At 31.3% G+C, this 27,998-nt stretch overlaps 1 protein-coding gene across 1 annotated transcript; it reads left to right on the forward strand.

Annotated features, from left to right (window-relative positions):
- The first annotated feature begins 95 nt into the window (after positions 1–95).
- On the forward strand, positions 96–27,998 carry LOC136980295 (uncharacterized). The gene is made up of 5 exons (XM_067276383.1): positions 96–323; positions 16,538–16,779; positions 20,225–20,349; positions 25,999–26,062; positions 27,930–27,998. Exons 1-3 carry the CDS (start codon positions 249–251, stop codon positions 20,232–20,234), a joined length of 327 nt encoding a protein of 108 aa, XP_067132484.1. The 5' UTR covers positions 96–248; the 3' UTR covers positions 20,235–20,349; positions 25,999–26,062; positions 27,930–27,998.

Genomic DNA, 27,998 nt, shown 5'->3' on the forward strand with positions numbered 1-27,998 from the left:
TAATAATTACTCTTTATGAAAATAATAAGATAATTTATTTTAAATAATATCCAGTATTTATTTTTCATGTGGCAACGTGATAATAAACCCGGTCATTATAATTTTCGTTCGAAGTGTATGATACTTGGTATTTTTTTGTAAATAATAATGTTTAAAATATATATTATTTATGAAGAAAGTGTTTACCAAGTAGGACAGAGCCATATATATTTATCAGGTTACTTAAGCGATTAATTCTTGAATATAACATGGCAAATACAGTTAACGAATTAAGGAAAACTTCTAAAGGACGACTCTCGTATCAGCGTAAAAGAACGTTAGAGGTAATTCTAGATAATGAATCGTACCCAAAGAGGTGCGTACTAATTTGAAATGAAACTTTACCGAAATCGCCGGAATACTACCTTCTTTTTTTTTTTTTTTTTTTTTTTTTTTTTTGTATTGATCGAATGTGAGAATGAATGAATGAATGCTTCATGATAGGGCTCGAAGTGAATTCAACATTTTACAAATATCTTCAGGTGAAATAAAACATATTTAGAATAAGAACAAAATTTAAGTGGATATGCCAATGACTTCTTAAGCAAAATTTGTATTTTCTTAACAATTTTCAAATAGATATTTTTCAAATAGATATTTGAAAATGTGCATTATTACTTATACAAATTTGGTGTCAAGTGTGCTTGTCAGTTTTATTAACATGTGTAAGGATTGTATCTCATCACATTCAAAACACAATTCTAGTGTATTAGAAAGTTTTATTATGAATAATTCACCATGCATTATTTTATCAGATATGTATATCTAATAAAAGGATGCATGATGCCTTTCATTGGCCTAGAAATATGAGTGCTATACTAATAATATCTTCTAAGTGGATGTTATACACAAATAAATACACATAAAATCCAGAATTGTTGAAAACATTTGTTTTCAGCAATTTTAAAATTGTCATCTTCAGCTTGATAAAATATAATGTGGAAAATAGAACAAGATATTTTAAAAATGAATGTAGATGAATTCTATTGGATTTAACTTTCATTACTTGCATTAAACTTCATTTTGGCTGGTTTTTGTATGTACTTATTCATAAGTTTGATATGTGTGCCACACAGAGCTGGTTCTAGAGGTATTTTCATCTGAAGTAGGAGGATAAATTTTTATACCTATGTATATAGTTTCTCATTTCGGGTGTACTATAGATTACTCCCTATGGAATTTCAGGACTTTGATTATATATTTGAACTCGGGATCGAGACGAGTTCAACGGTACCCTATTTTTGGACCGGAGACGAAAAATAAAAAAGTTATCACACTTTTTAAGTTACCATACTTTTTTAATGCTCTCATGCAAACGGCACCGTAGTTGCTAGTATTGTCATCTTGCGGTAAAGTCTGCAAACTGCGACGTCTGACTACGATCATCTCCCGGAGCGTTAAACACGCGATACGAGAGCGGAGAGAGCGATGCGACTTCCGATCATCGTGCGATCGCCATTTCGGTTAATGTTACTTATGGCAGCGAACATGGCGGCCCGACTGACCTCTCGTATGGGAGCCACCACATGCCGCCATGTGCTAAACTAGTGATCGATTCACGGTAGTTCTTGAACAAAGTAATAAAAGGGGGAACGTCTACTAAAGGCAATTTTAACGGCAAACAACGGGACTCCCGATCGCGATAGTGAGGCCGACTTAGCGGAGAGCAACGCGACTCCCTATCATCGTGCGATCGCCTGAAAAAAGTATGATAACTTTTTTATTTTTCGTCTCTGGTCCAAAAGTAGAGTATCGTTGAACTCGTCTCGGTCCCCTGAGTTCAGATATGTACCCAAACACACGAAATTCCATAGGGAGTAATCTATAGTATATCCTTTATTTCTAATAAGTATTGAATAAAAACGTTTCAGAATGCAGCAATAGTACAATAGTAGAGGAACATAAAATTACACATACAGTGGTGTCTCATATAACGTGCTTTATCTGTTTCGGGTGCACGTCCATTATACGAAACGCATTTTCCCATAGAAATACATGTTGAAACATCTAATTTGTTCCTCAGCATAAAATAACCGTACCGTACCATTAAAAAAAAGTGTAAATGGAGCAGTCACCAATTATGCCGGGTAGTCAGATGTGAGGAGGAGGTAGAGGAACACTTTCTTCACACATTCATACAGACACACACTTTTTACACATTGCAGCAGGTCTCTTTTTATTGCTTTTTAATCAGAGTCAGATTCAGGAGAGGCTTCTGGGGCTTGCACGGTCAACTCCTCTTGTTCCATCCTTTGTATTTTGGCAGCTGGCTTTTTGAAAAACATGTCCAAGGAGGTCTGTTTCTCTCTCTTCAACACCTGTCGGAAATGATGGGCAAGGATGTATTGCAGAAATTATTGATCCTGAATAAATAAAACTATATTTCCTTACTGAAGAGACAATATAAAATAAAATAAACAACCATTCCAACTTCAGCAAAAATTCTTTAATCCTAAGAACGTTTTCAAACGCATTAAGCGTCCATCTTCAGTTACTTCTTTAAATCAAATATGAAATTCGAACAAATATTACGTAAATTAACAGTACGATTACAATAAATAAATAAATAAATAAATAAATAAAAATAAAATAAAATAAACAGGATTATTGTAATTTACAAAATTATGCCAATATTTCATAAACAAATAAAAATAAAATAAAAACGAAACAAAAAATAAAAACAAAACAAAAAACAAACATGCGGTTTAAACCAATCACTGATTATCGCAGTATTTCTTTACAATTATCCTCATCCGTCATTAAGGACTTAAAACAAGACCAATATCAGCTCTAGGATTATCGTACTTCTATGTTTAGTCCAAATCATCGCACAAAGATTTCCAAGTCGTGGAAAGCCCATCAGCGTCCCTATAATTAATGCATTGCGTACTTCTCTGCGCTCTGTGGATTTCCAATTTTTCGAAAAACTTTATTGCATGTCTCGATCTAGTAGACCTGATGATAGAGGCTTGGTCCCAAAAGACCGTGATGCCCTGCTGCTTAGCATAATTGGCCAGGACCGTACTGTCAACTGATTTTTCCACTGATTGTTTGTGTTCGTTAATCCTCTTTTTTAAATTTCTCAAAGTTGTCCCTATATATACTAATTTAGAATCGAACCTATGATTCCTTAATGGTATCGAATAAATTCCTGTTAGTGAGTTACGCTCATACTTCATCTTATCATTCCTTAAAAGCTTGTATATAGTTGGATTGCGTCGATAAATAACTTGCAAATTCCTACTAGAAATCCTTTTAACTAACGGCTTAAGAAAAGGAATGTAATCGAGAATCACTTTTTCTCTTGGTTTGTTTCTATTTCTCCCACGTGTTCGGTTATGGTTCTTCTTGATGAGAGCATCTATTTTTTCTGTTCTGTAGCCATGTTGCAAAGCCGTTGTTCACATGTATTGTAGTTCTTTAATTGTATCCAAAACATCTGTGCAGTGTGTGTGTGCTCTCTGTATCCACGAGCGAAATATTGCCATCTTGATATGCCCAGGGTCTGCGGAGTTCTTAAAGATAACGATTGCGAATGATGTCGGTTTGCGATAGACATTTGTGTGGATTTCCCCTCCTACACATGTTATAGTAAGATCCAAGAAATTACACTGTTATAACTTTGCTGATCCAACTCTAGAGTTAAACCATAGGGGTTTTGATTCATTATATCTATAAACTTTTTGATGTTGCGATTGTTCTTCCACACAATAAAGATGTCATCCACGTATCTCACGTATAATAAAATATCATGCTCTACTATCGGGAGAATACTGCTTTCTAGCTTGCGAAGTACCAATTTGCAGAGTATATAAGACATAGGGCTACCCATCGGTACTCCTCGCCCCTGTATATAAGTTTTGTCCTCGAAGCCAAAGAAAGATGTGTAACATATCAAGTCTGCTAATTCCAAGATCTGGGTGTGGTACTTTGCAGCATTCTTAATTTTTGCTGAAGTTGGAATGGTTGTTTATTTTATTTTATCATTGATCCTGTTGGCCTCAGCTGTGTTTGGATAGTGTGTGTTGGTAAACTCCTGAACCTCTCTCCATTTGACAAGGAAGTCCCTGATGGCAGCAGTTGAAATTGGTTGATTGGATTGCTTTGCCTCGTCGTCACACAAAGCTTCCCTTTGAGCTTCATCATGTTTCTGGGCCAGAAGTGCTTACAGAACTTTAGTTGTCAGCTTTTCTTGGTGTTCTTCAATGAGCTCCTCCACACCTTCCATTTCCAATTTCAACTCTTGGGCCGTCAAGATGATCTTTTGCACCCCTTCTGTATCCTCAGCTGAACCAGCTGGTCCATTTGAGGATTCCTAGGTCCATTCAGGAACAAGCCTCTTCCAGGCTGAATTGAGGGTCTTCTGCATGACTTCTCCCCAGGCATTCTGGATGAGTCTGATTGCCACAAGCACATCAAATGTCTCTTTCCAGAACTTTCGGACAGTCATATCTCTACAAAGCTGACATTCTTCAAACACTTTCATGAAGAGAGCTCTAGTGTACAGTTTTTTGAAGTTGGCAATGACTTGCTGATCTATTTGCTGAAGGATAGCAGTGGTGTTTGCTGGCAGATACTACACCTTGATGAAAGGATAGCTTTCTTTCAGGATCTCCTCCAGGTCTTTTGGGTGACCAGGAGCTTTGTCTAGTATCACCAGGGCTTTGAGCAGCAGCTCTTTGTCCATCAGGTATTTCTTTACAGCAGGAGCAAAGGTTACCAGGATCCATTCCTTGAAGACAACCTGGATCACCCAGGCTTTTTGGTTAGACTTCCAATGGACAGGCAGGTTGGACTTGACAATGCCGTTCTTCTTGGAAACCCTGAGATTTTCAGAATGGTAAACCAACGGTGATCTTCAGGTCTCCGCTGGCATTGGCTGCAAACAGGAGTGTCAGCCTGTCCTTCATGGGCTTGTGTCAGGCAAAGTCTTTTCCTCTTTGGTAATGAAGGTCCTGTTGGGCATCTTCTTCAGAGAAGATGCCCAACAGTTCCGTCAGCATTAAAAACTTCTTGCAGGCGGTATCCTTTATTCTTGAAAAATTGTTGAAAATCAACAGAGAACTTCTCTGCTTCTTCCTTGTCAATACTGCCAGCCTCATTGTGCATGGTGATGCTGTGGATTCCACACCTTTTCTTGAACCTAAAAAATCACCCCCCTGCTGGCTTTAAACTCCTCTTCTTCATAGCCACTGCTGTAGCTTATTGCAGGAGTGTTTTTCTTCAACTCGTCATAGATGAGTTTGGCTTTTTGACAGATAACTTCTTGGTTAGAGATATCACCTCTCACCTTTCACCTGTCTATCATTGATCTAAACCATCGACAGCCTTTCCATTTCGTCATGGAAGATCTTGGAGACTTCCTTGGTAACTTTGGCTGACTTGATGGCGTCTTTCTTGCTTAAAATGGTGTTGATGGTGGTCTTGCTGAGACCACCTCTTTGACAAGGTTTACTCCACTTTCACTCCTGATGATTTCTTGCTTTGTTTCAATTGAAATCACCTTTCTGTTTTTTTTTAGAAGCCATGATTTGCACAACACTTGAATAAATGTAAATACCCTGCACTGAGGTGATGTACGTAATAAACAAGGGAGTAAGTCGAATCCCAAGTACTTCGAGTGGTGAAGCAGCTCGACAGTCGGGGCTACTTGTGAAGAAGACAAAAGAAAAACAGCTTACTCTTCTGCAGCCAAAGAGCAACTGTTTTCAAAGGCTCCTAAAATACCTACATCAAGAAGCTATTCTGGGAAGCCAAGAAAACATTTAAAAATAGGAGATTGTCATTGGCAATGGCAAAAGAGTAGAAACATCATTCGCACTTGTTTGCAGAAAGTCCATTGTTCACCTCACGTAACTGCTGAACGAAAAGTTTGTTGTTTGCAGTCAGTCCGTTGCTCGAGTCACGTAACGGTCAAACAGAAAGTCCATTGTTCGCAACGTCTGTTATGTGAGGCGTACGTTATACGAGGCACCGCTGTATTAAAAACAATATAACAGAAACCTTAACAGAAGAAAAACAAAATAAATATTACATGAAATGAATTAGAATATTACAAATTTTTCAGTAATTTTAATAATAGAGACAAAATTATATCAATAATACTTATGTAAATAAATGCCCAACATAAAATCTTTTTTTAAAGTTTTACTTTTCTTGCTTTTATGAAGCAAATTCATCAATTATTTTATCAAAATTAATTTGTTTTGTAAATTCTTGTTTGATTGATAAAATTGCTGTACTTAACAATTTTTCCTGAGCAAGTGACAGTTGTAAATATGTTTTGATAATTTTTAGTTTACTAAAGCCTCTTTCACCAGAAGGTACAGTAACAGGTAGTGAGTGCTAAGAGTATTCTTACTGTAACTTTCAAATTTGGATAGGACTAACTAAACTATATTCATGAATCGTTTTCGAAAGATCTGAACTTGTAGCTACTTTCAGGTTGGAATTAATGTCAATGCCTGATTTTTGAAACTGATTATTTCTGATGATAATTCTACAGAATTTATATCGTCTAGATATTTAAGGAATAAATCACAAGCTGTTTTTTAAAATTTTTGTATCCATTGACTTTAATTTTTCACCTGTTAAAAATTTGAACTCAGATGAAATCACATATAGTTTTTCATATCTCCATCTAAGTTGTGTTATTAAAATATATATTAATCTTTTCATTTCTACTGTAAATAAATATTTAACATTATAAGGAACTGATTGCTGAGATTGTTCATCTAATTTAATATTTTTGCTTTGTTTGTTTTCAAAATCTGTGGACAATTCCATTTCTGAAGCCAAATTTTCACTCTGAGAAAAAATATTTTTCTAAATGGTGTCTCTCATTTACTGCAAGGAATTAAATAATCCTTTTGTTAAATGTGAAGCTTTAATTATAGTTATTGTTTTTGATTGCAAAGCTTTGTTTATTTTATCAACTTCTTGCAATATTAAATTCCATGTAGATATAGTAGAGCGTCGTTTATCCGAAAGCCAATCAACCGAAACATCGGTTAACTGAAAGCTTTCCAGTCGGACTGTGTTGTGCTGAATCGAACATGTTTGATACTAGATTAACTTCTAAAGTATAATTTTTTTGTTTTTATATTTTTCAATATTTTATTTTGTTTGTACAAAATAAAGAAATAATTTTTAACGATACAGTAGCCACGATTATTATTATAAAAATTTTTGTTGGGCTTAAAATTGACGAAAATTCAATGTGAAGTGACACGCAACGGAGAAAAATTGCAACACGGTATAGGTTAATATATTTTTTCGTACATAATCGGTTAACCGAAAAATAAGTTATCCGAACGACCCCAGTCTCCAAATGATTCGGATAAATGACGCTCTACTGTAAATAAATTTTAAATTCTTATGTACATTATTTCAATATGCTTTTAATTTCAGCATATTGCACACAATGATTACTCATTTTTCAAATTAATTAATATCTTATACACTTGGGCTATTTGCTAGTGCAATTCTTTGATGGCATTTGCTCTTGAGGCTCATTGTGTGTCTGTATGACCTTTTAAAGTTGTTTTTAATACAGACAGTAATTTATCCCATCTAGTCATTGAATTCACAAAAACATATAAAGTCTAAACAATTCCAAAAAATGTGGTCATATTAGCATTTGAAGAGGCAGCATTTTTATGAACCAAATTAAGGCTGTGAGCTGCACAAGAAATGTACAGTTTGTAGCTTGTTCATTTTTTTGAGAAATCATGGCCTGTACTCCATTATACACACCTGCCATGTTTGCTCTATTGTCATATCCTTGACCTCTAACATTTAGAGTATAGTCTATCTTTTTCTAATTTATTGACAATTTTATAGGCTAAACTGCTACCTGTTTTTTTCTTTTATCACTATAAAGTCTAGAAAGCTTTCTCAATCATAATAGAATTGTTTATAATAAATATATATCAAATAATTTGGCACATTTGTTCATGATGCAATACATCAGGTGTACAGTCAAACCTCAAGGAAAAGTATTTTGATTCTTTAATTGTCATCTAGAAAGACTTTCAGTTCAAACATGGTTCTCTAAGAGTAAAAGAAATTTGTCTTGAATCTTATTAGATAAGTATGAAACAGACCCCTTCTTATGATTAGCAAAATGTTCCACAATGGTCATATTGTATTGACTTATTAATTATTTCTTGTGTATCTCTAAGAGGTAAATTATTCTTTGCATAATAAACTAGTTGTACCATCTAGTTATATTTCTAGAGCAAAAGATTGGTTTCTTTTAGACAACCTGTGCATTATTGATAGATTTAGGTTATTTTTATACATTCTTATAGGCTATATATGGACCATTTATTTTGAAAGTGGTGTAAGTCCAGTTTTGGAAAAAAATTGAGAAATTACATAACATACATACAATTTAGTGTAAACTTTTTATTTATAAACAATTCACACTTAGCATTTTAAAATAACCATACGCTTTGGTCAATTAAAAATTCATTGGTAAATGACATTGCATAATCATTGATTATGAAAGTGGTGTAAGTCCATTTTCTGCAGTGTAATTAAGCACTTGGGCTGTCCATAAATTACATCTGCATTTTCCTTGAACTTTTACTCTTCCCCTCTTGTCCCAGTTTGTCCAAGTTTTTGTAACCCTTCCCCTGTTTGGTGTCCAACATAATGCAACCCCCATTAAAACCTTCATCACTTTATGAATGATAGATACCATAAGTGGAAATGAAACATACAAGAAACTTTGAAATAAATATAAAATGCATAAACTGTATAAAATTTAATGAAAGAAATGGATGTCCATTAATGCTCAACCCCCGTTGTTCGACTTGTCTTAAGGGAGAGGGTTAACCCTCTCTTAAAACAAGTCGCTTCCAGTGTGGACATCATTTGTGGACAGCCCTTTACAACAGAGGAATAAAACTATGAATTTTACCAACAAATGTACAATTTGATGGAATGGAAAAAAAATCCATGTAATGAACCTAAATGCAAAGCAGTGTCTAATGGTAAGCTCATAATAATGATAAACTTATAAAATAGTTTAACGGTAAGTAAATATTTTTAATATTCAGAATAAACAACAATATTTTATTTCTTGTTATTATATATAAACAAAATCAGAATAAAACATAATGTGTTTGAAGTGAAATTGAGTTTTACATAATAAAAATTTAATAAATTTTACAGTTCAATAATTACGAAAATGGTGTAAATCCATTTATGGCCCAGAAAGAATATATTAGTTTAGTTAAATTCACATAGAAGTCTTTATGCAATCAACTTACATATTTCTAAAGTCATAGAAACATTGTCAAACTTAGTACACTTTATTTATATTTTTGAATCAACTAAAATGCAAATGTTTGAATATCTCGAAAGAAGAAAAAATGGACTTACATTCCTTTCAAAATAAACGGTCTATATATTAAATTGATTTTCAATCTATGTTTAGTTATTTTAAAAAATATGATTTTATAATGTAAAGAGTGAAATTCTTTAGTTTTATATTGTGAAACAACAAAGTAAAAAGTATTTTTATAAAAGAGTTTTATATATGAAAATATTCTATGCTATTTACAGGATTGCTAAAGTTGTTTGCATTAACAGATTGTTGTGTATATATGTAAAATATGCCCCCCTCGGTGTCTCATTATTGTCTACATCAGTGGTTCTCCCCCGGTGGTCCGTGGACCACTGGTGGTCCCTGAAAGCACCCGAAGTGGTCCGTGAAGTCATTCTAAAATTATTAAATAAATGACGACGAGTTGACGACGAGTTTTGTCAGTTCAAATTTCAAATACATTTTGCTTATTTAGTGGATTTTTTTGCACAAACTAAATAAATTGAACCTTGAACTACAACAGTCAGGAAATATGAAATTGGAAGGCACTAGCAATATATTTGCATATGGAGATAAAATCAGTACGTTTATCGCTAAAATCGACCTATTGATCAGCAAAGTTGAAAAAGAGAATTTTTCTGCGTTTGATACATTGAACCCAATTATTGACAGACAGTGTGCTGAGATGCCCACCAGTGGCCGAGCGGTTCTGTTGCTAAACACTGAGAGTTTGGTCGTGGGTTTTCACTGCGTTCGGACGGGCTGGCCACGTGGAGTTCTCCGGGTTTTCTCCACGTTTGTAACATTGCTTTCTCTAAAATTCGAGAAATTGCTTTACGGTACCTAACTTTATTTTCAACCACGCATTTATGCAAGCAAGGATTCTCAGTGCTTTTGATAATTAAAAGTAAACATCGAAATCGGTTGGATGCCAGTGCCGACATGCGTTTGGTTTGAGTAGCACTGAACAAAGAATCCAGCAGTTGGTAAACACTATGCAGTTACAAAAATTGCACTAAAATAATATAATTAATGTAACATTTTTGCAAAAAATATAATACTCTTGGTTTCAAATAATTTTATACATGTTTAATTTATAGAACAACCTTATAAGAACTTATATTACTGCCAAACAGCTCGTGGTCCATGGCAAGAGAAAAATTTTGATAAATGGTCCGTCATCACTAAAAGGTTAAGAACCACTGGTCTACAAGTAGCAACTTTGCCTGAGGTGGAAAACTAACTAGACAATGAAAGATTCATTCTTTGTTATACTGGCAAACAAGAAAGATGTTACACTACACTGGAGAACATCGGAATGTGTAAAATTCTAAGAGAGTAAAATATGTGTAAAATTCTAAATTATTCTAGGAGTGCAGTAAGAAAGATGTTTCTTAAGTGTGTTACACCACGTTTTTTTATATCTCTTCAGATATATAAAGATATATAATCAAACAGGAGTTTCTTCAGAGATATATATCTCATATACTTCCTGTTAAACATTTCCAGTCAAGAGTTTCTTCAGATATACAGTATATATCTGAAGAAAGTCTTGACTGGAAATGTTTAACGGGAAGTATAGAGATTATTATGAATTGAGGTTTGAATCTCATTTCAGGTAATGTAGTTTTTCAGATTCAGATATGTTAAAATTTAATTGAAATTTATTAATGTTAAAAGAAATAACAAGTCTTATTTCATTTCAAATTCAGAGAGAATTAATTTAATTAGTTCAATCTTAATGTAGAGACCCAATAATAATCAATATTAGATTAGTATAAGTGTTTTACTATCCTAACTCTTTCCTTTGTGAATTTTGTTTGAAACATTACTCTGTTCAGTGCACATTGAGCTTGAGCACTGAACAGAATGTTTTGAATAAAAATCATTTGTTTCAATGTAATTTTATCATTACAAGCATAAAATTAAGCAACAAAAATAATAGCTGTGTGGAGAATCCCCATGAACTTTGACCTGAAAGTTTCATAAACATGTCACTGATAATGAGGGAAGCTTAAGTTTAAATTTGAGCTTTCTAGATTTAGTAATTTTTTTTAAAGGAGCATCTGCTTTACTGGATGAAGAAGAAAAAATACAGCTCTGAATATATAACTGGTCAAAACACCTTAATTTTCTAGGAATTATCACATTCACAGACATCATAATTACTAATCAATCAACAACTTTATTTTATTCAGATACATTTTGGAAATTACAATATTTCCCTCGTCAGTGGGTTTTCTTCCATACAAGCTAAACAAAGCACTCAACACTTTTTCAATACGCTTCCAGTTTTTCAATATTTCAACCATTTTAACTATTATTAAAACATTGAAAAATTGGAAGTATATAATCACTATTGGTGTTTGAGTGTGGAGAAATCAATTCCTGAAAATCAACAACTCCAATTGCTGTATATATAGTCAGTCAGTGACTTTTTACTTGATGCAGAGTAACTACTGAGATTTTCAATGATAAGGGGTCATATGGACGGTGTCTTTGCTAGAATTAATCATGAACAAAATTGAATCCTTTAAAGATTTTGATTTTACTACAAAATAATGAACATAGGCTGTGTGACATTTATCTTGTATAGTTTAGATTTTAAAAAAAGAAAAAAATTACTGAAATCTTCCAAAACAGAAAAAATAATTTGTTAGCATGCAAATCTGGTTCGAGGTCTGATGAAAAAGTACCCACTCTTATTTTTATTTTTTTCTTTGTTTTGCATGTATTTGAAAGCTGGGGAGAAGACTGTCATCATGCGACTTTGGATACTAATTTATATGTTTGAATTTTGGCAAGCTGTCCTACACTGTAGTTGCTATCAGGTAGTCTTGATAGTTGCATATTTACACTGTTATTGTTGCATTAGTGATTAAGTGAAAATGACAGGACATACTGAACAAAGAATTTGCATTCAATTTCATTAGAAACTTGGTGACATGCAATCAGAGATAATTGAGAAAATAGAGAGAACTTCTGTAAGGATGCTATGAGTCCTATGCATATTAAAGAGTTGTATTGTCATTTCAAAGAAGGCTGAATATCAGTTGAAAGCAACGATTGTCCTGGTAGACCTCTAACCAGCAAAAGTCCAGAAACAATTGAGAAAGTGCTGTGGTTAGGGATGTCCTGAAACAGCTGATATTGATACTTTCCTTCAATACTGAATACTTTTTGTGCTCAATACTTTCGGTCCATACTAAGGTACATGTAGCAGCTTTGGCAGTGTACCAGTTCTGGCCAGAAAACAAATTTAACTTTAAAATATAATCACCACATATTCAAATATGTCCAATGAAACAAACTCTTATTGTTAACTGTTCACACAGTTAACAATAAAAGTTTGTTTCATTTGTGATTATATTTTTAAGTTAAATTTGTTTTCTGACCAGAACTGGTACTACACTGGCCAAAACCGGTACATCTATACTAATACCAGTATTGCTACTTTTCTTTGGGTATTGGATCTGGTATAATTATATTTTTCACAAACAGGTAAGATCTGACCAAAATTGGATTTTGCAGTGAGAACCAAAACTTGATTTGGGTTTTAAAGTCAGTTTTGGCCAAAATCAAGACAAAATGTTACACTCACTTTGGTTAATGACCAAAAATCAATAAATTTATTACATCAAATTTTATTTACAAATGTATATACAGTATATTTAGTTCAGATTACTGTTTATAAATAGCTCTCCAATTATTTGAAAAACTTGAAAATATGTTAAAATCTCAAATCAACTGAAACAGTATTAGTAACATTTAGTTTATATTAGAAACCAGTTTTAGTACCATATTTTTGCAGAATGACTGGCTTGCTGCATATAAATGGAGACACTTGCTTGCCAGAAACCCAGGGTTACTGGCATGCTAATTAAACTGCAACTATCAGGTCAGTCCATAAGTTTGTGCGCATTTTTATGACCTTGAGAAAAATCTTGTTTTGCTGTTAAAAAAGTCAGTCTAATGTGATAATTTTTACACCGAAGTGTTAAATTGGATCTCATTCATATAATACTGTTCAGAATTGTGAACATTTCAGTTGTTTATTTTCGTTAAAATGGAAGTAACCGACGAATATAAAAGACACGTTTTATACTTTTTATTTGGTGAGAATGCTACAAATGCAGCCAAAAAAATAAATACTGTACATAATCAAATCGTAATTAGTTCAAGGACTGCGCAGAAGTGGTTTGAAAGATTTAGAAACAACGATTTTAGTGTGGAGGATAAGGCTCGTACGGGAAGATCCGTCGACTTCGATGACGATGCTCTCTCTGCACTAGTCTGCACTGTAAAAAAGGCTATTTCTGAATATTTTGATTCAAAACCGAAATCATTTTACGAAGACGGGATTAAAAAGCTACCATCGAGATGGCAAAAAATTGTACAAAATAATGGTGAATACATTATAGATTGAAATCAAATTTAATTAAAATCTTTTGCTGCTTTTTTTGTAGATAAAAATACGCACGAACTTATGGACTGACCTGATACAATATAAAATTAATCAGATTTAATTAAACTTGTTAAACGTTAAAGAAAACATTCTTTTGAGTACAATAAAATAATAACATTGTAATTTGACTGACTTAAAATCAGGAAGAGAGTTTTTGTTTACAAGACAATAAAACAATTAATGTCGGTGGTGGCGGTGGTGGGTCAGTCACTGTGGGCTACATTGACCATCTACCCTGACTTTAAAAATAACACCTTCCTCTCAAATTTCACATAAAGTCCATGTTAATAGGTGTAAGAAGATAATTTACAGCAAGTTTCTTATATTTGATATGTTCGTTTTTGCATTTTTGAATCAAATAACAATAAAATACACATAAAGCATTTTTGGAATTTTGAGAGTATTTTATGTCGTTAAAAAGAAGAGAAAATGAAGAAATTAAACATATAATTGTAGTTTTTGATGTAATGCTGACAGTTTCAGTTTTAGAATAAAAACTCGTTCATTTTTATGTGACCTAACTTTTAACCTCACACAAAAAACCAAGAACGGTGCGTTATCACATATAATTACGATTTTCACAAACGTTTTCGAACATAATATGTGATAAACGTTTTTCACAAACGTTTTCAATAATTATATGTGATAACGCACCGTTCTTGGTTTTTTGTGTGAGGTTATTGTTTATTCAGCATGGTGTGCGATTGATGAATAGACCTAACTTTTTTGTTTTATTTTAATGTGCCTTCTAGGGAGGGATATGTAACTTCACTTAAACTGGCATGCTGGTTTTATCTGATTTAATAGTCTCCTCTGGACAGACTGGCATGCCAGTCATTCTGCATAAATATGATAATTTATTAATAACTAACTAGAATAAAGCATGTTATTAATGATAAATGTTTCAATTACACAAAATGTTTCAAAATCAAGCCACAGACTGAACAGTGACAATTGGCAAGATTTTCAGTTTCGATATCCAATGTGGATACTGGCTGGTATTGATACTTTAATATTCATAATACCAGTCTCATGAGTATTATTTTAAAGATTAATACCAATACCAGTATTGATACTTTAGAACTACTCATGATACTGATATTGATACTTTTGTATTATCAAGACATCCTTAGCTGTGGTTGGTGATGGAAGATCATAGAATAACACTCAGAAAGATTGTGAATGAAGTGGACATTTTGTATAATTCAGTTCAAGCAGTTGTGACTGACAATCTTGGCATGTGTTGAGTTGTTGTAAAATTAATTCTAAAGCTCTCAGTCATGACTATATATATTAAATCAAAAAAAAAATATATGAAATTTAATTTAAAATTTTTTGCTACAAATTTAAAATAGAAATATTTTAAATTTGTGACAAAAAATGTAACAAATATATCCAAATATTTAGAATGTTGTTAGTCAAAAACAGTTTTCTCATAAATAGTTTACTTTTTAAACAGTTAATTGTTAAAATATAAAGCTGCTAAATATGAACTGAATATTCTAGTTTTTTTTTTTTTCTGAAGAGACTATATATGTTACTATGAAAGTGGAAGATATGATGTATGTATATATTCACTAATGAATATGTTCATACACTGCACCTTCCATTTTCACTGTAACATATATAACAAGAGCACAAATTTTTTAAGACAATGAACAGACAATTTATTAATAGAGGTTTGAAATCTTCAAAAATTTTTGTGGGATAACTATTGTACAAAATGGCTTATATAAAAACTGTGTTCATAAATTCAAAAAAATGTGCTGGAAATTAATGATAGCCAAATGTATTCCTTCAGAAATGCATCAAAGGTGTTGGATGTTTTTAATTTTTATACATTTTCTGTGTGTTAAGTTTAAATCTCCGTTTATAAATTTCAAACTATAAAAGATACGTGTACGCAAAAACAGAGGAACAAGATATTTGCAAAACTTACTCGTATCACATGATCCTGGCATCAAAACTGAGTGTTTTATTTTCTCTCTAATTTTCTGAAGTAGGCCTGGCATGTATATGGTTGTTTCAAATTCTTCTATAAAAATATTTTTACATTTTTGAACAAAATCACAAAAAATCTCATATTTTATAACTTCAATGTTTAATTCATTTCATAGTTTATGAAAACTGTAATGTGCAGTTTGAAAATGTTTCTAAATTGTTCTGCCAATTCTAGTGTCTAAATTTCCCTTGCTAGCATCTGCTACAAAGTTGCACGTGTACAGATTAGGAGACAGACCATTAAATCACATAAAACTTTTTGTCACTTATACTATGGTATTGCACAGGTTCAGCAGCCTCCTTATTCCCCAGACATGGCTCTGACTGAATTTTTGTTTTTCCCAAACTTGACAAGTGACTAATGAAGATCCTGATAAATGACTGAAAAATGCTTCCAACAGTGGAAGCTTCACTGGGAGAAGTGTGTGAACTCAGAAAGGACCTTTTTTTAAAGAGACTAGTGTTTGAACCAAATAGATACATAGGTGCATTTTATCCAGACCTCAAGTCATATACTTTTTGATCAGATCTTGAACTGTACACAGGTTTTACTGTATTAAAAAACTAGAATCAGAATAAAAAATCAAATAATTAAGTGCAGAACTGAATGTTATACATAGTAAATATAATAAAAGTTTTTTTTAATTGTTTTTATATGTTATAAAATAGAATTTTTATTTTTTTAATTTTTTTTATAGGATATATATAAAGAAATAGACAATTTTATTTGTCTATCTGTTACACCAGTAAAAAATTATGAATTTGAGAAACAAGAAAAAGTTAATATTGGATCAGTTACGAAAACTGCATCAAAGAAATTCAAAGTAGAAAAACCAGCTGAGAGTAGTAAAAATTTTGTAGATTCTGATGCAATCTTTAAATATGCACAAATTGAACAATCTCTTATTGATTATGAATTGGAAAGGAAAACTATGTTAAGGTATGTGAAATTATTTTTTTAATAATATGTTAAATATATGTTAAATGATCTTTAACAAATGACATATAACATTATTCAAGATTAAACAGAAACACCTGACTATTTTGAAATAGAAATTTATGGCACTAAATGTTTGCAAAACTTGGTTCTGCATGGTACCTTATGCAGGGGTCATGCTGCGTAGTGTCAAAATCACTACTTGGCAATTCGCATTTCTCGTATACTCAACTGTAGAGGGTGCTGAATTTTTACAAAATGGCTACTTTATCTGGGTCACTTGTAACTAGTAATGTAAAATTAATCATATATTACTGTCTGATATAATGATATATGCTGCTTGTAGCTGTTTATCGAGAAATTTTATAGTAGCAGAATTACGTCATTATGTGGTATCGAAACAAGTGAGCGAAATCGTTCTATACATATTTGTGCCCTTTGTGTTAAAAACATCAGCTTTGACATTGTCCTATATGGGTTAGATTTACAAGTAAAAAGCTATGTAAATTGTTTCTTAGGCTTCGACTTTCAAGGAGCCTCAAACATTTGTACAAAAAAAAAAAAAATAATAATAATAATAAAATAAAGTCTTATTTTGTAATAAACATTTTTTTTACAAACCAACAAAATATACTTTACTTTTTATTTTGTGTAGTACAGTAGTGAACCGAAAATTGGAATCAATTGGGGACTGGGGTTGTTCAGATTAGGGATTTGTTCCGATTATGGTTTATGTACGAAAAAATATATTAACCTGTCTGATGTTCAAATTTTTCTATGTTGCGTGTCGCTTACTGTCAATTTTTCGCCATTGTGTGTCGCTTCGTGTTGAATTTTCGTCGATTTTAAGCCTAAAGAAAATTTTTATAATAATAATCGAGGCTATCGTATCGTTAAAAATTATTTCTGCATTTTGTACAAACAAAATAAATATATTGAAGAATATAAAAACATGAAAATTATACTTTAGAAGTAAATTTAGTATCAAAAACGTTCGATTCAGCACGACACAGTCTGACTGAAAATCGTTCCAATTACCGGGGTGCCAATTTACGAGTCTACTGTATTTCATTAATTGCTTTTTAAGAATTAACATAAGGTCTTTTTTTAAAAAAGAAATGATAAAACCAATTTTAAAAAAGATTTTTAATGGAGTGGGTATAAAAATTTAATTAAATTCAGTTATAAAACAGAAGAGTAGTGAAACCTCACATCTTTTTCTTCCAAAAACCGTATTGAATCAGAGAGATAGTCTGATTTAATTCTTTTCTTTTTATGATTGACTTCTAAAATTGTGAAGGGTTGGTAAGGGGACTTAGGGTTCAGCTTAGGGCTTTGAAATGCTTAAATCCTACCCTGTGTTCCACACAAAATAACTCTCATTTTAAACTTTAAGAAAATATCTTTTAAAGTTGACAGCATAACTTGTTCGTGTAAAGTTTGACAATTGGGAAACTGCAAATCTCAAGTCTAATTTACCCTTTCACAATTCGAAGAAGCTCACAAATATAACCGACTGATTTCCAAATAATCATCTGTTTTTCATGTGGGAATAGATGAAAACTTATATTAGGCTCCCGTAAATCTTTGCAATTACAATTTGGAACGCAACAAAAGCTTTGCTTCTTCTATTGTTATTCATCTTTACTGCTGATAATACACAAGAATTAATCAAACGATCCAGATAGAATAGTTTTGTTTTTAAACACCAGAGGGCGAACATCCAGTGACAAATGCGAACAGTTTTCTGCTTGCTTGTACTAATCCCATCTAGTTTTTTGCTATTACTACAACTGCTATTATTGCTATTAAAGAAAATAAAATTTGAAATATAGTACTTTTAATTAGGTGTAGAACAAAAATAAATATAATAAACAATGACAAATTAGAAAACTCAGCAACGAATAGTTAGTCTTCATATACAAAAACAAGCTAGCAAGTCATATAGAATCAGTGTTTTAAAGGAATTTTTTAAACTTGTAAAGAGAGATGATGAATAAATAGAATATCTTTTGCCTTAAACAACATAAAATACAGAAATTGCAGAGTACCTGTATATTTGAATAAAATATTTGCAATAAAAGTATTTGTATGTAATTGGCTTTGCAATCTCCAATCTTTTTGACGAAACACAAATTCTCATACTATTTCAATTTGTGCAAGCAGATTTAAGGTGTTTATGAAATTTGATGAATTATTGCTATATTTTTATTGATTCATTACCAGCCTAAATTTACTTTTATTTTTGAATTGTGCAAAACAAAAAAAATCAACAATAAAGACAGATGTTTATGTTAATTTTGCTTTAATAATGATCTGATTATAAGCTAGTTATATAATTTTCCAGGAAACTAGTTTTCTTTACTTGCTACTTTTTTTTTAAATAATGGCGGTACATTTTATAATTTTAAAAATGTTTATAATAATCACAAAAAGAATTTGATTCTAATCATTATTTATTATTGCTAGTTTTTGCTTTGAAAATTAATTATCTTTGTTTTTCAAAACAAGGACAAATAATTTTTAAAGTGCAAAAAATAGTAACATTCTTTTCTCATAGATTGCTCTTATGTCTGGTTAGATAACAGATGAAATGTATTTAATTACTGATTCTGCATTTTCATTTTTTCTTTTTTCCATTATCAGCAAATAATTTAAAATTAATAATTTCATAATTTAGTATTGATAGTTTTTATATTTTATTTACAGGAAATCCTCATTAGTTTGAAAAATAAGGGACAAAATAATCATGACTTCAAATTATTGCATTTTGAATTATCTGAGATATCTGTACAGTACGTGAAATGCCATATAACTGATGTACTTTATTAAGTAAATAGAATATGGCTACAGAACACTATTTTTATTAAATAATAATAATATAAATAATCTGCAGGTAAACAGCACAGATAAGGTTGCCAGATAGGTTTTATAAAATGTAAAGCAGAATTCCTTAAAATGTAGCTCAAATTATTTTTAAAGTGACCCAAAATGTAATAAGACGCTTAAATGTAGTAGCCTAGAGCCCTACAAATACCTTAATCTGCTACTTGTAGCCCAATCTTGCAATCCTAAAAACCAGCCATATTTTATGAGATGAGAGAAAAAAGGGTACCCATAGACTGCCCTTTCTCTTTTATAGGTGACATCCAAAAATGAGTTACTTTAAAAGCAAAGCTGTGTTAACCAGATTAGAGTTGTTCTTAGTCTATTATATTCTTATAGGATGGAGGCACTTCTATCAAAACAAATCAGTTAACATATGCATATCACAGTTCAGACAGAATTTTCACTTCAAATTTCAATGTAGCTGTATTTCAAACTATCCAAGTTTCAATTAATGAGGATTTCCTGTAATTTGATTTTTAAAATGTACTATATTGCAATAAGATGTGTTATTACAGTTTTTTATTTATTTGTGAATGATGATTCTAATTATTTACATTAGAAACAAATAGCAGAAAGATTAGCAAGCTGGGAGAAATGCTCATTAGAGTACAGGAAAAAATTGGAAACTTGTTCTGAAGAAGTTTCAAAAGAACCAGAAAAGCATGAAAATGCAAATACAACTCAGTAAGTTGAAAAATTTAAATTTCTGTAGCATACAGTAATGAAATTTAGATATATTAGAAATAAATCAAGTATTCAGTTAGTTATATATAGCAAAATTAAATACATTAATATAGAGGCAAATATACCAAATTGTATAATAATTTGGATATAATTATATAATGAGTTTATTAAAAATTAAAGGAATCAATTCTAGCTTTACCATTAGGCATCGTAGGCAATTGCCTAGAGCTATGGTCGGCAAACTGCGGCTTGCAAGCCGCACGAGGCTCTTTGGCCGCTTGAGTGCGGCTCTGCCACAAATATTTACTCCCTGCTAAATATTTAATGACTTATATTTAAATCATCTTACCTTATAAACAACTTAGTCAAATAAACAATTACAGAAATATTAAAATAAATCACTTCATTAATCACAAAACTGGATGAATATTAAAGCAAAAACTAAACACGTGCACACGCTGCTATACGTTAACAAAGAGTTGAGGTTTTGTGCTAATGTCACTAACTTCACATTCCTGGCTAACATTGTAGAATAGGGTTGAAGTCCATCAGCAGTCTCATTGTCTACAGTGGTTAGTGCTTGTCTGTTTTACTGAAAATCCTACAGATATTTTTGTCATCAATTTAAAAATTGTAATTATTTTGTGTGTGTTGCTTTATTATTATAAAACAAAACATTTTTTAGGTGCTCTATTTGATATGACTACAATGAAGAAGCAAGGAAAAACGGAAGACGAAAACCATGAATTTAAAGTTGAATGGACCAAGACTTTCGCGTTTATTCAAAACTTAAATGGTCTTCTGACCTGTCTTATTTGTCAGGAAAAATTGGTGCATAACAAGAAGTCAAATTTGGAGAGACACTTTACAACTAAACGTGTCATTTAATACTAAATATCCTGTCGGTGATGCAAGGAAGAAAGCAGTTGAGGAACTTCAGAAGAATCAAGAAAAATCAAGTTCTGTATTTAATTACTGGATGCAATCTTCCAAAACTGTTAATATTGCAAGTTTTGTGGTTAGTCAAGAGATTGCTAGGAGAGGAAAACCATATACAGATGGCAAATACATAAAAAGTTGTTTTATAAATGCATCCGAAGAGCTATTTCGGGATTTTAAGAACAAAAAGCAGATATTCTAAAAAGAATAAGAGTTACCATTGTCTGCTAAAACAGTGAAAGATAGAACAGTCAAAATGTCTTCAAATATAACTAACCAGCAAGTCACGAATCTTAAATTGGTTTCAGCTTTATCAAAAGCAGTTGACGAGTCTTGTGACATAAATGATACAGCGCAAGTTTCACTTTTTGTACGATTTATTTCATCTACAGGTCCTAAAGAAGAACTTTTAGGATTATTGCCACTCAAAGGTCAAGCACGAGAGGATTTAGCAAATGCTGTAATTGAGTGCATTGAAAAACATCATATTCCACTTGATAAAATTGTCTCAATTTCAACATACGGGGCAAAAAGTATGACCAGCATAAGAAACGGGTTTGTTGCTATTTTGAAAAAAATAATAATCACGAGATACTTGCTTACCATTGCATCATTCATCAAGAAACGCTTTGTGTGCAGACATTTCCGGAAGAAATTTGCAAAGTTATGGAATTGGTGATTAAGATTATCAACTCAATTATAGCTAAAGCTCTTAATCATTGCCAATTTAAAGAATTTTTAGTTGAAATGGGGAGTGAGTACACAGATCTTCTGCTGCATAACAAGGTACATTGGTTATCAAGAGGAAACATTTTGAAACATTTTGCTTCCTTATTAACAGAAATTAAAGCATTTCTTCTTGAGAAGGGTGTTTACTATCCGAACTAACGGACGATCAGTGGATCCAAAAATTTTATTTCATAGTAGACGTTACATCTCATCTAAAATCAGCTTAATTTTAAACTACAGGGGAAAGGAAACACAATTTTTTTGATGTTAGAAAAAGTTATTTCATTTGAAAACAAATTAGCCCTTTTTGCTCAAGATTTTGAAAGAGAAATTTTGATTAACTTTCCAAGCCTCTTGAAACATCACCAAGAAAATAATTCTGATATTGACATTTGCTATTTCAAAACAACAATTTTAAATATGAGGGAAACTTTTCTCAACAGGTTTCAGGAATTCAGAAACAGCAAAGCGATGTTAGCCTTTGTTAGAAAACTTCTTAATGCTACTGGAACAGAATTAAATTTTTCTACCTTTAATATTGACATTAGCAACTTTGAAATGCAATTGCTGGATTTAAAAAACAAAGAATTATGGAGCTCTAAATTTTAACGTCTTTGTGCTGACATGGAAATATTGGAGACAAACAAATGTGAACTTAGTTCATAGCACAAGTGGTCTGCTTTGAAAGACCTAGAGAAGGAAGACATGATGATTTTTAACACCTGGAATAGTATTCCTGACTCATATGATTGGTTGAAAAAACTAGCATTTGCTGTTTTTTCCTTTTTTGGTTCTACATATTCATGCAAACAATCTTTTTCAAGCATGAACCTTATCAAGAGTAAATTGAAAGTCGTCTTATTGATGAGAACCTGGAATCGTGCCTAAAATTAAAAACAACATACAACCCTTGTAAAGTACTATTTTAGTTTAGAACGATTATCGACCCTACCATGTGCCGGAAATAACCGTTAACCTACCGGGTACTTTACGCGGATTTGCGTTAGCGTGCCAGGCCTGGACTTTAAGCGTGCACCGAATAAAATAAATGAGAAGATTTGTCAACAACAAAAGCAAAAGATTTAATTAGTTGTCTAGTAATGACTATATACAATATTTAGTAAAAACCAAACAATAATTTATTCAATGAAATTCAACAAAGTCAACCCGACAATACTCAATTCAAATCTATGTCTAACTTAACTCTATTCCCCTTGGGAATCCGACAAAACCAAAAGTTTAACTTATAACAATAAGTCTTATGAACTAGAGATCCTAATTGTCACCTCAATATACTCAGAACCTATTTCCTCAAACTCTCAAGACTTTCTCTGACTGTCGATCCACAATTCGAATCACTTCAAATCACCTTGGAACTATTATCGATCCTATCGGACACTCTCTCGCTTACTGCTACGAAGCTCACCAAGCTCGTTGCTATTCGGAATTCACCTCTCCATCTTCACTTGAGACTCGGGATTTATAGTGTGAGGTGACGTCACAATTCTGAATGCGATCACTCCCCTCATTTACATACTTAATGCTAACAATAACTTGTTTCGTCGTCTGGCAGCCTCTTTTTCCGACAATTACTCACTAACCTTTTACATGATTTGTTTTTACAATTTTTCGGGACGGTTTTATTATTTAAGGTTTAGCGAGTGCCTATCTCATTCTTGTGGGGTCTCCCCCCTCTTTCTCGGTGCGGACTTATTCATTGCCGCTCGGGAAGAGCAAATGCGCGCGAGTTTCTACGGCGCTTTTTTTTTCGTTCGTGAGTTGGGTATTTTTCTTCTCTTTTTAAATGCTTAAGGTGAATGGTGAGGAAACCTTCGTCTTAACAAAACATAAGCCCCAAACAAAAATAGAATAATAAGCAAAATAAAAATAAAATAAAAATAACGCTCGGACTTGGTTCCTTACAACCTGACTTACCCAAACTTTCCAAGGAGATGCAAGGCCATTGTTCACATTAGTGTTTGTCAGTCATTATCATGATTTAATTTTATAAATATCTTACTTACAATTTAACTTTATCAATAAATAATAATATTATTAAGTATGATATCAAGTTTTCTTCAATGTACAGTACCTATCGTTTAATTAAGACTTAAAATTTTAAAGTTTATTGATTAATTAAAGATTGATTAAAGATTGTATGTATGTATTAAGTTAATAACAATGTATCTACCTATATAGTTTAAGTTTAAGAAATTTGGCTCTCAAAAGGAATCTCACTCGTAATGTTGATATTTGGCTCTTTGACTAATGAGTTTGCCGACCATGGGCCTGGAGCAATATAAAAAATAGGGCATCTGCTCATTGCTACAAAATTAAAATGAACCAAGGGGTAACAAAATAAGTTTTTCTTCCTAATGGCTGCTTACAATGAACCACTATCACTATTGTTTATTTATCAAGATTACAAGATGATTTTCACTTATTTGATACCTATCCATGTTAAATTAAAACCTGCAGAGAATTTACTAAAATTTTGCCTACATGCAAACTGATTCTAAAACTGGCATTGAAAGGAATTAATTTTAAAAAATAATCATATTGGCATTTATTGACTAATTAAATGATTAAAAGAAATAGAAAATAATTTATTTTAATGTGTGCCATTTAAATATTTTGAGAAAAAACAAAACATGTCATTTACAGATTCTTGATGTTAAATTGCTGATGTTTTAATAGGGCATTTGTATTAGACAAGTAAGATGAAAAAAGCTATAAGAATCTTATTTCAACTGAATAAAAATAGGCAAGATCCAAATAATGGAATAATGTTTTATTTACCAAGAGTAGTTACAACATTCTTTCATTAAGAGCAATAAGGCATTTTTACAATTTCATGATTATAAAAATGCAAGGGTTATAGAGGCCTACAAGATACCACATGCCAGATTTAATGTAGTAACAACATTATTTAATCAAAATCTCAGTATTGACTTGTTTGACATTTACAACATTATTTGAGACTGGTTGGTTGGTTTCTTTGTTTCCTGGTACAAAAGCCATACAAACTATGCTGTACCATATTATTTGAGGTAAGGACTCAGTTATTAACTCAATACAAAGTGCAATAGATATATTTTTAGTTTTATAATTACTGTAATATGAATTCTGATTGTTTACTGGGACAGTCAATCAGATGTCATAAAAAATTGGACCAAATATTCAAATTCAGTATTTCAATTTTCAAATGTATAATTACATATTTAATGCTTAGTTATATGTTGTTGAATAATTATCTTATTTAAATTTTCAAACGTGCTGAGCAGATAGGATTCTTTGTATACATGGTGACAAAAAGGATGAAGTTTAATCACCCGAAAGTAGTCATTGACCACCTCATGGATGAGAGGATGGTCCTAAAAAGTTTTATTGCATTTGCCCAAATTATGTCAAAATGTATACAGAACAAACAAACAATTATCATCATTGTATATTAGATGTAATACAGTAGAGAGTCGTTAATCGGAATATTGGTAATCGGAATCGCCGGTAATTGGAACGATTTTCAGTCAACTGTGTCGTGCTGAATCAAACGTTTTTGATACTAGATTTACTTCTAAAGTATAATTTTCATGTTTTTATATTCTTCAATACATTTATTTTGTTTGTACAAAATGAAGAAATAATTTTTAACGATACAATAGCCTCGATTATTATTATAAAAATTTTCATTAGGCTTAAAATTGGCGAAAATTCAACACGAAGCAACACGCAACGGAGAGAAATTCAACACAAAGCGACACGCAACGGACAAAAATTTGAACATCGGACAGGTTAATGTATTTTTTCGTGCATAATCGGTAATCGGAACAAATCACTAATCTGAACAACCCCAGTCCCCAATTGATTCCGATTAACGACTCTCTACTGTATTTTAAAATGATGAATTTATATACAGAATTGAACTTGTTTCAGATTGAACAAATAAAATTATTTGTTCAAATTTATATATTACTATTTCAGAAATACTTCTGAATCACAAGAAGTAACCAATAATTCATTAAATACTCAATGGATTACGAAAGAGGTAAGAAATAATTTTTTAAAATAAAATTAGTGAATAAAATAAAATATTTATTAATTTGGTAGAACAAGAGATTTGGTAATATTTTTTAAATAAAAATATCAGTAAGTTTTATCAGTTAAATTTTTTCAGTAAGTTCAGATCTCAATTTTTTACATTTATTTGATTTATCTATTGATTAGACAGTAAATTTCATGAAGAAATGCCATAGAAAAATTTTAAATACTATAGTATAATCTACTTATTGTAATCACTTTGGGACTGCCTGTACTGATGATGATAAATGACTAATAACATTAAGCAAGATAAGTAAATAAAGCTATGATTATTGGAAATTTTGGCTTTATTAACTTTGACATCAAAAGGACATTTTCAATTGTAGAATTCTGTCAGATGGCAATGATGTTTAAAGTTAAATTTGAAGATAAAGTCTGTTTAGAAAGGTCGGTCATCAAAAGTTTGTATTTCAGAACATTAAAAGTGAATAAATGGTGGTTCCTTTCTAAACAGATTTTATCTTCAAATTTAACTTTTATCAAAAGGACATGTTAAAACAAAACATCTATAACTTGAAGATTTATTAATTATAATTACTGTACTTGCTCTGTCAGAATTCCAGTAAGTTTTAACATTTTTCAAAGCATGTGTTTCTATTAAGACTGCCATTTACCAGACATTATTTATTTAACAATCTTGAAACCGTGTCGGTATTTTTTCCTTTGTTCAAACACGATGTAGTGCAATCACTCGACCACTTGGCATTTTTAATCTTAACCTTTATTCAGTTGACACTATTGCTAGAGTGTCAACTGAATAAAGGTTAAGATGAAAAATGCCAAGTGGTCGAGTGATTGCACTACATCGTGTTTGAACAAAGGCAGATTATTTATGATAAAACTGAAAATAAATATTATGAAATTCAGTATAATTTTTAAAAACTTACTTTTTATTACTGATACTTTTAATCATGTGTACAAATATAGTAGTAGTGGTAGAAATCATAAATTCATTAAATATAATATAACGTAAGCTAGTACAAAATTTTCAAAAGCAGTTTGGAAGCAATTACTGATATTTAAAAATCAAAATTTGTTAGGATGTACTATTTACTGCACAACTCTTAAAATAAGTATAATTTTAATTTGAAATTGTAATCTTTACAGAAACTACAATGAAATATACATAATTATAAATTACTACATAAAGTAAATGAATGAAAATAATTCTTACACAAATGACGTAATCTTCTCTACATGTGACCCTAGCTATCAAAATTCTTTTCAGAATTAAAAAGTAAAAATGCTTATATATAAAGCCAATGGCAACCAGCCTGAAGTTTTGTCTTTATCTTGTGTTTCTTAGTACTAAATGATCAGTTTACTTAATCACACTATTTATTTTTATGAACAAATAGCTCATTAATAATTTTCAACTGAACTTACCTTAAATTTTATTAAAATAAATATATGATCAGATGATCATTTTTCTTATATTTGTGACACAAATGTATCATGTTCAGTTTCATTAATAATTTATTAATTTGAGCTGATATGTCCAAGAGCTTTTACTAAAATAACATAAAATGTCCATCTCAATTTTTTTTTTTTTTGATACAGTATTAGAAGTTCATTTTTCACTTTCTCAAAAATGTTGTTTTACTTTTTTAAAAGGTGGGAAATTTTATGATTTCACCATTGTAAAATTAAATAAATATTGTAATTTTGCTTATGTTGTTTACATGACTGTTTTTAATTAGATTGAATACAATTTTGGTGAAAGAAAAAAAGCTATATGCATTTGCTAATTAGTAAATGATGATCAAATTATGTATAATTAACTAAATGTTTAATTATTATTTAATTCTTTTAAGGAAACTCAGCTATCAAAAGACAAAGCAAAACAACCAGAAGAAGAATTATTAATTAAAAAAGAAAGGTAA

Source organism: Centruroides vittatus, unplaced genomic scaffold (genome assembly GCF_030686945.1).
Source record: "Centruroides vittatus isolate TY-2023 unplaced genomic scaffold, ASM3068694v2 contig_689, whole genome shotgun sequence".
Taxonomy (NCBI): Eukaryota; Metazoa; Arthropoda; class Arachnida; order Scorpiones; family Buthidae; genus Centruroides; species Centruroides vittatus.

Excerpts from the sequence above, each read along its gene's own strand:
- LOC136980295 (XM_067276383.1), top strand. The coding sequence starts at position 249 with ATGGCAAATACAGTTAACGAATTAAGGAAAACTTCTAAAGGACGACTC. Across the intron at positions 324-16,537 it reads AGCGTAAAAGAACGTTAGAG|GATATATATAAAGAAATAGA; the intron begins GTAATTCTAGAT and ends TTTTTTTTATAG.